Source organism: Nothobranchius furzeri, chromosome 9 (genome assembly GCF_043380555.1).
Source record: "Nothobranchius furzeri strain GRZ-AD chromosome 9, NfurGRZ-RIMD1, whole genome shotgun sequence".
NCBI lineage: Eukaryota > Metazoa > Chordata > Actinopteri > Cyprinodontiformes > Nothobranchiidae > Nothobranchius > Nothobranchius furzeri.
The window spans coordinates 38,645,323-38,659,112 of record NC_091749.1 but is presented as its reverse complement, the minus strand read 5'-3'; the positions used below and the strand labels follow the sequence as shown (position 1 = coordinate 38,659,112).

The 13,790-nt window shown below is 39.4% G+C and overlaps 1 protein-coding gene across 3 annotated transcripts in view; it reads left to right on the top strand.

Moving 5' to 3' along the window:
• LOC107381640 (protein diaphanous homolog 3) overlaps nucleotides 1-13,790 on the top strand; it is a 240,928-nt gene that overhangs the window by 94,015 nt on the left and 133,123 nt on the right. For all 3 annotated transcript variants that reach the window (XM_070554830.1, XM_070554831.1, XM_070554829.1), the window contains 2 exons: nucleotides 4,287-4,526; nucleotides 12,670-12,799. In XM_070554830.1, the coding sequence (XP_070410931.1) occupies nucleotides 4,287-4,526; nucleotides 12,670-12,799 (370 nt within the window). The remainder of the gene's footprint in view (nucleotides 1-4,286; nucleotides 4,527-12,669; nucleotides 12,800-13,790) is intronic.

Here is a 13,790-nt window from a genome sequence, read left to right as displayed (position 1 = left end):
TGATTGCTTTTCTGTTCAGTTGTGTTGTATAAAAAATGTTTTTGTTAGTTCAGAATAAAATATCAGTCAAAAAAAGTTCTTAAAAACAGACAACTTCAAGTGCTTAAAATGTATCACTGTAATTTAAAAAAGGTGAAAATTTGAATATGAAGAACTTACATGTTTTTAATGATCACAAACTTAACTACATGTTTTAAAAAGACACATAAAAAATCAAATAAGGAGTTAACGATTTTAGAGTTCGTCACAAGCTTTGAGATTTTACCAAGCTGCTTTTAACTAGCTGAAGGAATGTGCAAAATAAACCAACAGTTAAAAACGCAACACGTTTTATCTCAATAGGAATGTTAGTTCATTTGGGTCTTGTTTGATATCACACGTGACATTTGAATAATTAAATGCATTTTTTTTAATAAAAAAGCTTTAGTTTACAGTAATAATAACCCTGTCTAATGTTTGATTCTCTGCCTCATTATTAAAAAATTGCTTTGAGGGCACATTTTCCCAAATGATTAAAATGCGATTAATTAAGATTAATTCATTACAAAGCCTCTAATTAATTAGATTAATTTTTTATTTGAGTCCCACCCCTAATTAACATTAATTATAACCGATCACTCTGGGTTTTTCGTGCAGGCTGAACATGAAAATAGTCTCCTACACCTATCTCCTGCATTAGCTTCTGATAGAAAATAGATGATGAAACAGTAGGATTTGCAAAGTTTGACAGATCTATGTCACACAGTCACGTTAAAATTCTTGGACTCGGCCATCTTGACTCACGACGGGGAAGGCTGTTCTTTTTTTATTGTCCTGGAAACAGCAGAGACCGTCTCGACCTGCTTGCCGTTGGCATTAGCAACTCCACCACACAGCAGAACACCTCCAGGCTTGTGCTATTTGTGGAGATAAAACATCCATGTTGCAGAGCAAATGAGGTCAGTGGTAACGTTGCTGTTATCCAATCAGAGGCAAGATGTCCAAATATCAAGAAATAAGACTCCAAATCCTGCCATGTTCATCTCTCCTCTGATGTGTTATTCTGCTAGTTCCAGAAACAAGTGCTTCTGAGCTTTTTTCCCCTCTTAGTATGACTTGCAAGGCATTCATTCCTACTGGAGACCACTGCAAATGTGTTGATTAAACTGGTGTCCCACACCTTTAATTTTGAAATGGTGTTTTATAACACTGGTAATGACCTAAAAATGAATTCCGTAGCAGCACATCTTAACCTCAAAAACACATTTATAATGGACTTTTAGGGCCTAAAACTGATTTTAGAATCTTAAGTAATGAGGTTTTTAAAACACCGAATAATTTTTCATATTTTAATAAACAAAGATTTGTGAAAATCAGCTTCACAGTTTGTAGATGGCAACCCCTTTGCCATCATCACAGCTGCTCAACATGCTCATCCATTGTCCTGAAAGATGCACCACAGGCTTCTCCCCCTGTTTTTATTATTCATGTATTTGCTTGGAGCTTAATTGGCAAATGATTAAGCTCAGGAGCACAGAGAGGTGTTGGTATGTTGGGTCCAGTGGCAATACTCTAAACATCTCTTCTAACCTGCAGGCCAGTGCACAAATAAATGATCAGGAAAAAGCAGCCTTTACCAGCTGATCCTTCTCCCCCACCCCTAATAATTAACAACCAATATTATTTTTTTCTTTTTTGCAAGACCAGTTATTTTGTCTGTTTAATTAAATGTTTTGTTTTTTCAAATAAGTTGCCCATTGTACTCCTGGTACTACATATCTTAGGTGCATTTTGTGACATTTTTTCTCCCCTGACCCAGTGGACCAGCCTCTTCTTTCTGAGATTAAATTATCTCCTATTTTCTCATCTGGGTTGGAGTAGCAATAAATATTTAGTACACCATAATGAATGTGATTTTTGAAGGGACTTGGTGAAGAAAAGCTTCTGCTGTTCACCATTTAGTACAGTGGAAGTGTGAGAAAGGGACAAGCAAAAACATGCTGTTTAATCCCAGAAGTACTCCATAATGGTTGTTTTAAGCATGATCCATGAAACAAAGAGGCACACAGTAAAATATATGCAAAATCATACAAATTCTGTTTTCTAGGGATCTTGGTCCTCGTTACGATGACCTGGGCTGGTTTATCTGTTGTTCTGGTATGCTTCCACTCTTGTGCAAATGAATGAACTAAAACTGCACCCAAATTAATCTTGCTGTGGGAACACTGTGCTTGCAGTGTAATAAAACAAGTGCCTTGCCTTATTTCTTGTCCTGTTTCTGCCCCTGATCTCTCCAAGGGACCGTAGTTTCTGCAACAGTGGGTTAGTCATGATTTTTCTTAACGTAGAATTTGAACACTGATTTTTTTTGTGCTTAAAAAAAATCTTATTTCACCTCTTTTAGGACTGTTCCAATCCTAAGTATGCATCATGGCAAGTTCGCTCAAAGTTCCTGGATGTGCTCTTGCTCAACCCATTGTATCGAGGATGCATCAATGCAGACTTGGGACAGCAGTTTCCCACAATGCATTTCGTAGCAACAGTTATACTCCGAACGTCAGAGGAGAAATCTAATAACTGTATATTTTTATATTAGAAATATTAAGTTGTCCATTTGCTGCTATGTATTTGGGATTTTACTTTTCATGATCCCTCAAAATACTAATTAGCTAACTCACTATCAAAAAAAAGTAGAGTAGCTCTGTTATGATGAAAAATTAAGTATTTTTATTTATTTTTTTAGTCATTTAACAATAGAACATGCTGGTATTTTTTTAGTTTTTATCAAAAGTGGACGAAATATAATACAAATAATATTTCCGTTGTTATTTTGTAATTTAACAATCAAACAAAACTTTTATTTTTGTTTCAAGTCATTTAGCCGTAGCTAGAAACAAGCAGAGCTTGTACGGTTCTGTTCCACCGTCCTCGTCCCCCCGTACTCGGTCGAACGAACTTTCTGGTGTCCTTGCCAAGAACATACTTGTCTAGTACACAATAATGTACTAGCGTCCTTCAGTGTTGAGAAACAGCCTCTGACTTTACAGCAATGCCCATTCTAAACAAGCATGTGGCGAAAGTGGAGAGGAAAACTCCCTTTTAACAGGAAGAAACCTCCAGAGAATCCTGGCTCAGTATAAGCAGCCATCCTCCACGACTCACTGGGGATTGAAGACAGAGCAGACACACACACACACACAAACACACACACACACACACACACACACACACACACACACACACACACACACACACACACACCATATATAGATATATGCCAAGTAGTGTTTTTATGGCTACATGGAGATTTTTTTAATAGCTTTTCTATTTAGTACTTTATTGTTTTTATCTGAGTGAATCTCTCAACAATTCAACAGGTGAACTAGTAGTAGCACATTCTATGTTAAAGAGAGTAAAATGCATGGGGCCACCACAGCCTAACAGAGCACTAGTGTAGCTTATGACACAAGCTGCTTGTAACCAAAAATCTTCCTCTTTTTCTCACAAAGCAAATCTTGTCCTTGTGTTTTCTGTGGAACATAAAACAAACTAGTTTTTAAAACAAAAGTAAAAAAACATCTTGTTAACTTCTTTCTCTGGTTCCCTCGTCACTTTCATGTATTTATTACACCATTTATCAAATTTAGTTTCAGGATCACTTAACATTTTTAGCGCCATCATATTGTTGAACTTCTCTGTATGCTCCCCCTTTTTTATTCTATAAGATCATATTGACACTTACAGAGACGCACTCACTCAGTCATTCACTGAAATAGTTATTTGATAAGGTTACAGTAGCTGTAATTAAACCCACGATGGAGGACATCAGAACACACAGCCAGCTGTTGTTTGAACTAGACAATTGGAACCTGCACTCCTCCTTCCTACTACGCACACACACAATCTTGGTGGTGTCCAGGTCCTGGGCCCAGCGCAATATTTTTCAATTTTCTCTAATTGTGTGAAAGCGGTAATCCAAGGCAGCCTATTGTATATTCCACCCCCTCCACTGCCTGGCCTATATGGGCGCTAACTCCACAATTAACTTACCAGACCCAGGTCTCAAATCAAATCACTGCCAGCATCTATTACTACTGCCTAGCAACACTTTCCTACATTCTGGTTGCATAAATGTCTGCAAAATTAGATCGGCTTAATGCTGAAAGTACCAAAAAATGTGATTGTAGATGTTTCAAGTTAGTCTGTGCTCCCCAAAGTGGTTTCTTTCCTTATCACATTTTCCCCTAATTTTCCTCCTGTATTATATTTTCTAACTATTCTATCACATAATTTTTCACTTCTCGCAGATGAGCAGCGTGAAGCGGCTGCGACCTCGTCTCAACCACATCCTCTTCAGGCTGCAGTTTGAGGAGCACGTAAACAACCTGCGTCCAGATATCCTGGCCGTAAGCGCGGCGTGTGAAGAAGTCAGGAAGAGCCGCGCTTTTGGCTGCTTGCTGGAGCTAGTGCTGCTGCTGGGGAATTACATGAATGCAGGCTCTCGAAATGCCCAGTCATATGGGTTTGACCTCAGTTCCCTTTGCAAGGTAAGGGGATGAAATGTTGACCTTGCTATTGACTTTTTACATACAGCAAGGAGTCTTTTTATCCCTCTGGTGGCAGTGGTTCAACATGAGTGTGCAATAAAGCTCAAAAATAAACACAAACTGCTTTTAAATAATTGATTACATACAGCTATGTTTCCAGGTAAACTCATGTATTGACAAAAACAACATTTTCACCCATCTGAGCTGAATGTTTGACTGTTTTTTGTGTGGAAAGGAAAACAGAGTCCAAAGGACCCTAGAGCGTTCAATACAAATATCTGAGGTTGTCTTTGAGGAAAGAAAACAAAGATGTTTACTCCTATTTAAATGTCCATTATTGGTCAGACTGCCATGCAGACAAACACACTGTCAGTGTTGAAATTAAAGAGATACTGTGTAGTTTTAAACCATTAATCTCTGGAAATATCAATCAAAATTTTGAAAATACATTAAATGATGTGCAGTTGTTGAAAAATATTGGCGGCTTCGTAACATATAACCATAAAAATCGGGCCTGAAATACATGGGAGTGGGTCTGAGTCTCTGGGCGACGCCATAATAGATGCCATGTTTCTAACGAAATTTACCCGTTTGTAACAAGCGGTTACAAAACTTTAACATTTCATAAGCATTAGGTGCATTTCCATTAGGGAAACCTAACCCTACACCTACCAGAACTTCAGGGTAGATTTGTAGGAACCTCCCGACATACATGTGTCCACTTGACCTGACCGGTTGAATGGCCGTTTTCAGGAACCTTCTGAGTAACTGATCAGGAGTAGGTGCTCGGAGTGGCCCGGTAAATGGCCCGATGCAGTTGGTGGGCGGGAATGCTTCCGACTGGTTGTAACTCATTTAGAAATGATGTTTTGTTCACTGCTTTTGGTGCGTTCTGTACCAATTGATGACCCAACTCACAATGGAAAAAAAGAAAACTATCTTTTATATAACGCCTCAAGATAAAAATCGTGATGCGCTTCACAAAATCAAAAAAATTTCAATAGAATTGTTTTTTTTTTTTTTTTTACAAAAATGATAAATAATAACATGTTTTAAATGACAAAAGAAAAAAGAAAGTGAAACGTAGCGGTTGCGATGTGCTGACGTTTTAGCAAATTCCTTACAGGGCCAAACTGTAAATAGAGACAAGACAGCTAAGAGGACCGGGCCTTCGGATCTCCCGGATCTCCAATTTTTTCTCCCTCGCTGCATTTACCCTGCAGTTCTGGTGAAGGTAACACCTATTGTTTTACACATTTACCTCTTCACTAGTTGCCAGCAATGAAAGGGACTTTAATGGCTTCTCATTTTGCTGGAGGTTGTGCTCCCAGGGATTTTTGACCCTAATGGCCATTCGTTGGTAAGGTCTTACTCAAACACAAAAACACCACTTGCTTGCAATGATTCAGGTGTGTACTGCCCCCCTATCGCCAGGGAAAATGCACACCGTCCCTTTAAAGTCAGAATCCTTGTTCAGTTCAATTCTCTAAGGACATTCTTCATTTAATAAGTGCATTTTTTTATTGTATCACCTGTGCTGAGCCTTAAAAGTGGAATGATCCTCATTGGCGGCAGCTGGGATGAGTTATTTATTTGTTTTTTACCCCTTCAGGTATACTTTATCACCATCGGCACCACAAGGCAGACTTTATCTATTGGCTTGCTTCTATCAAAGCTTTAAAAAAAGCCCTATTTGATTCCCATTCTTCGCCTCAGAATAGATAACCAAGGCTGTGACCACAATCCCTTTTGAAAGCTCACATGGTGTACAGGACAGACCACGCTTTGTGTATAGAGACGCGGTAGATAACTGCGGATTTTGTGTCATGAAGACCAAACGCTAAGTTTGTGTGATTGTAACAGTAAAAGCAGAGCGTTTTCTTTGGATGTGAGACTCCTGCAGTGGTTACAGCTGTTGGCACATGCTCTGCAGTTTCCACAGTAACAACCGCCACAGCCATTTGTCACTGCCACCTCTTTGCCCTGTTAGAATTGGAAGCGTATGCTCATCTAAACACCAATGCATGTGCCAAAAAGGAACATCTACAACCTCGGCGAACCAGATGCATTAGCGTAACTATAATGTATTCAATCAGTTGAGGCCTGTTATGGATTAAGTCTGTCACTCGGTTTAACGCTGCTCATCCCGGTTGTTGGTTTCTTTCTCTTCCTGGTGATAGGCTGTCTGATGATGGTGAGCTGATGTCACAGACACAATATATAGAGGAAGGCATCACCTTCATGCCTGCCCTAGAGTTTGACAACTTAATTCCGTGGCACACTCCAAAGCACAGGAAAATTGCACCAAGTCCAACTGGAATAAGAAAAATTTTTACATTGTCATCTCTGATTATCATCCGTCTGAATTCAGGCGGGGACCTTTTGTGAGCGAATACTCAAAGCTTTTTGGGAACAAAAAGAAGGAAAGATGAAACAAACTGAAATGAAAAGAGAAATGAGAAAGTTTGATTAGAGGAGATAATGCAAACATGATTAGACCCAGCGGGTCCGAGTACACTGCTGTCTACCAATAGATCACCTAGAGAGATGCACAGCAACTCTCTCCACGGGAGGGATGCTCAGCAGGACTACTGAGACATCTTGGAATTAGACTGTAAAAGTGAAATGATGGAAATGTATCAGAGGGATTGAAAGATTGCTGTGTGTAAGGGCATGAGAGAGAAAGGCAGCCAGTGCAGGGGGCCATTACATTGTGAAATTGCATCTGCTGCATGAGTGTGTGACATAAAAATCATCTGTTGCATTGTTGTCAACACTTAGAATGTCTAAACCCAGAGCTTAGACATGTGTTCCTTTGTCTTGTAATATCCAGCAGATACCGCCAACTTATTTTGTCTGCAAAATGGCTGCAAAACATTTAAAGTCGGGTACTTTTGTCTTCTATAGAACAGATCTGCTCTGAAAATCTTTGTTCAGCTTTCAGGGTGGAGGGAACAGACTAAAAAAGAAGGCAGCTTATATATACATAACCGTGATGCATCAAAGGGAGAACTTGAACGCCATGCTCTTACAGTTACAGGAATAGAGGGCTCCGTTATGCTCTGTTTTTGTTTCCTTTTTGCGTGACAACCTGCTTTGGGTCCACTTATTCCCTTAGGGGAAGGGTCACTGCAAATCAATAGAAAATTCCTCTGAGTGATTTCTTCTGTGATGAAACATTTCTACTCTGAGTGAGCTGGTCTCCTCCAGGATGACAGTTCTGCCTTTCATGGGTCACTAGGAGGTCATGGAAACATTTGATGACTATGAAAATGATGTGAGTCATGTAGCCTTTTGCAGCCACCACCTGAGCACCTGTGGGAAATTAGTTTTCAAGGGGTGTCTATCCCTGCCATAAGGGTAAAAGTAGATGCACTGCTTAAGTCACAGCTGGAGATTAAATTGTGCATAATTTGGAAAAGTTTTATTTTGTATTCTGAAACATTTGATCACACCAAGATGAACAACCAGTCAACCCACGATACAGGAACATCTCAGTGAATTCAAGTATGATCAAAAATTAATAAATGCCAGTAATTTGAATAGTTGATGATTAAAGTTACAGCAAATAAAAACCCAAAATTTAGATTTAGATATTTACAAAATTACATCAGACCAATAAAAAAAGATTTTTAATGCAGGACTGGTGGCCTAGTGAAAAGTATGCCCTTGTACATGAACACAATATGCACTTTAACCCCTGCTTGCTCCAAGGGAGACTTCAGCATCGGCCTCAGGTGGAAAGTGTTACAGCCTAGAAGGCAGAGGGTAGAACAGATCTGCTCAACCATGATTTAATGGCTAAAAGCGCCCACCAACCTCCATTAGTTTTAGTTAGCTCAGAGTTTGATGGATGTCAGTCATCTGTCCTCACCCTTACAGCTCTTAGTGATGAGGACAAGATGGTGGTGGTGGCAACCACCAACTGGGCTTCAGTTCAGCTCTTCAGAAACCTATGAATGACATCACAGAGGATTTCACCCATAGGTGCCATCTTAAACAATGTATGGCAGGGGTGATAAACCCTGGTCCTCAATGTTTTAGTTGTTTTCCTGCTCCAACAGCTGATTCAGTAGTTGACTCATCTGTTCAGCTGCTCATGCAGTTCTGCAGAAGCTCATAAATCATTTGTTGATTAAAATGTGGTGGATAGCGAGGAATAGGATTACCCACCCCTGATCTATACGCTGGAGACAGGGAACACAACAGTTGTATCCCATGGATCTGTTGGTGTATGGAGGCACATTTGGGATTTTTTTCAAAATTCTTGAAAGGGCTTTGCTTCCCAATCCCCCCAGATGTGCTTTTCACCTGTTACTTGTGCACTTTTGCAAATAAAAAGTTTCCTTCCACCCAATCTTCCATTACTATTCGTGGATACTTTGTGACCATTCATCTTCTTTAGCAATTACCTTTTTTAGCTTTCCCACCTTCCGGTGGGTGTCAATGACTTACTTCTAGAGAGTCGACAAATAAATAGTTTTCCCCATAATGTGGATCCATCTGAATAGAACATCAACATCGATGAACATTAACGTGAAATGTTCTGTATCATATCTGCTGGAGGTGATAAAAGAAGCTGCTCATCTGTACCACAATAAAAAAAGAGCACGTAACTACAGATCTGTCTGGACCCAGATATTTGCCTTGTGGGGCCATTTAAATCCTCATCACAGTACAGCAGTGATGTGTTGGTTTCAGGGTTGGATTTATTTGCTTAGTGTTTTCCTCCAGTGCAGTGCAGCTAGAGCCGGACAGTCTGGGGAGAGATGATATGAGGAGAAAAGGTCACGAATCACCTCAGAGATTTAGCTGCACTTATCAAATCCCAATCACCAACTGATGAGCAACAAAGATAGATTGTTGTTTAAATGGAAAATTAATATAGCTTCATGCGGTTATTTATTGAACAGGTAGCAACAATTACAGACTCCAAATAAAAATGGGACTGAGTAATGTTCAATAAATACGTTGAAGAAAACATACATATTTATTTATTTATTAAATGAAAAATCTGACTGCAAGCTCAAAGTAAGAAAGCTAATTCAACAAGTATAACATTTTTAGATAATCATCTGTGAAGTATTTTAATAAGAACGTGTATTGGTTTATGATTAAAAGAGTTAAGATCATCTTTTGAATGGTATCATCAAATTACTTCTCTTGCATGCAGGCCCGGTGCTTTGAGTCAGATGAGGATAACATTGGAGTTTGTGAGTTCCTCACATATCTCATAGTTATTGACAAGCGTCTACGCAGCAAGACCAAATCTATATTCTGATCATATTTCCAATTCTTGTATAGCTCTGACTTGCCAATACATACTTTGGCTGATTATGAATTACCTCAAACAACTGTAATTGACAAAATCCATTTTGTCCCCATATTTAACTCTATCAAAAAGTATGATTCTTGAAGTAAAGATTTCAGAATGAACGATTTCTTCACTATCACCTGGAAATTAAGTCATACTGTTTACTGCTGAACTGCTTAGCTATGGTTAGCCATTGATTAGCCGATTCTGATCACAAGAAATTTTTTTTTCTTCATGAAGGAATGGAAATAAACAGAAACATACAAACAGTTAAAAGTAGTTAGATCTTTAAAGGAGCAGCATGTAAGAATTCTACAGTGGAATAATCACAAACCAGTCTAATTTCTGTCATCATAAAAGGAAGGTGACAGTGTAACAGATTTCTCTCTCTCAGCCAGCTGGGGGATGTCAGATTTTCTCCTCTATACAAAAAATAAAAAACAACAACAACTATACAAAAGAGAGACACAGTCTTGTTTAGAATCAGTGAGCCCCGTGGAGTTGCCGAGCCTGCGCCAAGGTAACGCCGCAGTGCCGGCATTTATATTTCATCACCAGTTGGCAAAAAGCTCAAGTCTAAAGAAACTAAGCCTATAACAGGAGCGACTCGGACATAATTTTGTGTACCCTTACAAAGCCATGGCACCCTTTTTTTTAAATAAATTATAGAATATTGGCAGAAGAAGGCACGAGGCTAATGTTGAGCTAGCAATGAATTGGAAACACATAGTCAGCTCTTAACAGAGTGAAGTGATTAATGAGTTAATTGGGGTGTTTTACTTCCATTAATGAGTTGTTCAGAACTGTAACAACAAGCTAACAGGAAGATGACAAACTCCTCTAATGCTGGAGCCATATTACTGTAATAAGTGTAGTTTTGCTCATTACTAGCCTGGCAAGCCAGACTAAATAAATATATTATTTGGTCTGAGAAAGCTCCATTGACGGTTCTCATCTTGGGGCGGGTTCTACCGTTGTCTTTCAAACGATCTTTGCATGCTACTGGACAACGTACGTGATGTACTCCCCGTAATGGACAAGGCAGTTCGCCATCTTGTTCCACTCTGTTGCATCATCCCGCTCTCCAAACCAAAAGAGCACCTTAATTGGCCCACAAAGCCAATGGAGCTCAGTGATTGGTCCTCTTTTGGGTATGACTCGTCTTCGGCTGTCATCTAGAATCTTCTTGTGCTGATCCGCAACAGCCATAAAACTCACTGAATAGTTGTGACCTAGCGGGTTTTTGTTTATAATGTAGGGGTTATTAGGAGCGAACAATTAGTAAGCTTCAACTTACTTTTGGATTCTTCAATAAATTCTGTAAATATGTAAATATTTACTGATTTATTAATTAATTAAGATATTCTTAGATATACGGGGCACCATTCCCCTTTAACCGGGGAAAAATTGAATCCAAAACTCTTATCAGTCTTTCTTGAAGTTCGTAGAATCCTTGGAGCAGAGACTTCTCTTCGACACAACAAAGCTACTGGAGACGAAAATCTGAATTTTATAACGTTTAATTAACAATTTGTCAAATGAATAAACAGTGGCATAAATGAATAATAACCATGTGATATAATAAAAGGATGTATATTCAAAATGATGTTCAAGGTGTTTGTGTGGTGTGTGTGAGTGAGTGTGTGTGTGTGTGTGTGTGAGATGAATGGGTCTTTGTTTCCCCAGAGTAGGTGGGGGGAGTGAGCTGTGAGTGTGTGTGGGGCTCTTCCCCTCCCCTCGCATTCAACAGGAGACCTGGATGTGTAAAGTTTTCTACTTTCCCGAACACTTAGTGGCTTAGAATCACAGTAAAACTTAACTCAAACACTTCAAAAGTTAACAAACAACAAAAGGGTCACTTGTAAATTATTTAATCTAAAAGGAGTCGGCAGCCTGGCCAGAGCTGACGACTAAAGATATTAGCGATGATCAATAAGCAGTTTATTCTTTCAAAATGACCCGGCGGACGTGTTTTGGGAGCGAAAGAGGAAAACACGAAGCTACTTTTTAAGCAATAGCGCGGTTTTATTGCTTATTCTGGACTATAGAGGAAACGGGAGAAGAAAAGGAGAAAAAAAATATGAGTTTTCTGATCACCAGATGAGCAGCAAGGCGTCCCCGCTGTTATGATTTGACGGTTCTCCGTTTTCTCCGCAGTTTTCAGCGTCATCCGTCGGTTTAATGCTTTCTCCGTTGTTTGGCTCCACGAGTGTTTCTCCACGGCTGGACACAAAGAGAACGAAGTTTCTTTTGTGCTGAGTTTGACAACTTACAGCGTCTCTGAGAGCTGAATGGAGCTCCGCTCGTTCCCAGTGAGGTCCCGATAATGGTGGAGTGGTTTCCAGCGGTTGCGTGGCTCAACTTGGCACTTAGAGCTTCCGCGTGCTCAAGTTGTCGGAGCGTTCGACAAGCGTGTCCTTACCGCCAGGTATCCTGGGCAAAAGAACGAGGTTTCTTTGTCTCTGCTGAAGATTTATGGTCTTAGTTGGCGGGAAAAGCTCCACGGCTTCCCGCACATGCGCAGAACGTGTTTCTGGTACTAGGCGGTGACGTCATCACAATGCTTCCGTGTGCAAAGCATCATGGGAAATGAAGTTTCTTGGCGCTGATGTGATTATTTGCTTTTCAGAGCAATTTAAGCACAGTCATTTTGGAGAAAATCACTGCATAGTAATTTCCTCATGAGGTCAGACCCTCAACAATAAAAAGGCACTGCAGTGGCCAAATTTGACCACCAGGCGTCCTTTTTTTTCTTCTTTCTTACATAATGCACCTTTAAATTGTTTTTTAGGACAAAGTGTAACTAGATGTGTTTCTTGTATTTTACAGCTAAAAGACACGAAGTCAGCAGACCAGAAGTCTACCTTACTACACTTCTTAGCTGAAGTATGTGAGCAGGAATTTCCTGATGTGATCAAGTTTGTTGATGACCTGGAGCATGTGGATCGAGCTAGCAGAGGTATTTTTACAGCACTCTCACACTGTCCATTACTACAACGTTACAATACTTTAAAAATATTAAAAAAAACACCTACCCGAGTGCACCTTGTTCGGCGCTCTTTCTGCCTAATGAAAATTACCAACAAATGCAATAGTAATCAGCGAATGCAAAGCACACAAACCAAAATCTGGTCTCATTTGATCCTCTGTGTGGAACAGCAATAAAGTAATAAGAAATCTTTGTAGCTTTGCACGAAATGACAGAAATCTTATTAAGTAGCTGTGGAAACGAATAAATCTGAGAGCCGAATTATATTTTCTAAACTTGCAAAGAGTTCTTTGTCATCATGTTCCTCTGTGAGCATTAATCATCGGTGCCTGGCATAAACTCTAGTGACAACAGCATGGGCAACAGCAGTGGAAAATGATGGAGCACAGAGCCTAATGAAAATGTAATGAGATGCTTTGAATTTCCAGCCTTCTGATATCATGAACGTTATCACATTTTAACATTGCCCCGTCTCAAAGAAAATATGGATAATCGCTTAGATCCTTTGTCATTTAAACAAGATAATTAGATTTTACTTGATGCTAAGAAAACAAGGCGTAAGCATCAACAGAATCATATTTCATTGAGCAAATGTGCTTTATTTTAGAATATGTTATTTTTTTGCACAAAGTGAGAATCAAAAGTAAAACCGAATGACCTAGCTACCTTTATTCTGTGTGCTTTGGTTTTGCTGTGATCTGTATCCCCACCCTGCTACTTTGACTATTCTCTTGGGGTTCTTCTGGGATTAGATGCTTGTTGATTCTACAAACAATGCATTTTTTCAGTTTAGTGTTTGATCTCTGCTGCATGCTCAGTTCATTTGCTCCGCTGTTTTCTACAGACATTAATCTTCCGCTGATGCACATTTGCAAGTTTTTAGTTTTTATTTCAAGCGAGTACATTAGGTGATGCCAGCCACGGAGATGAAGAGCAACATTCTCCTTTAAACACGTTAGAA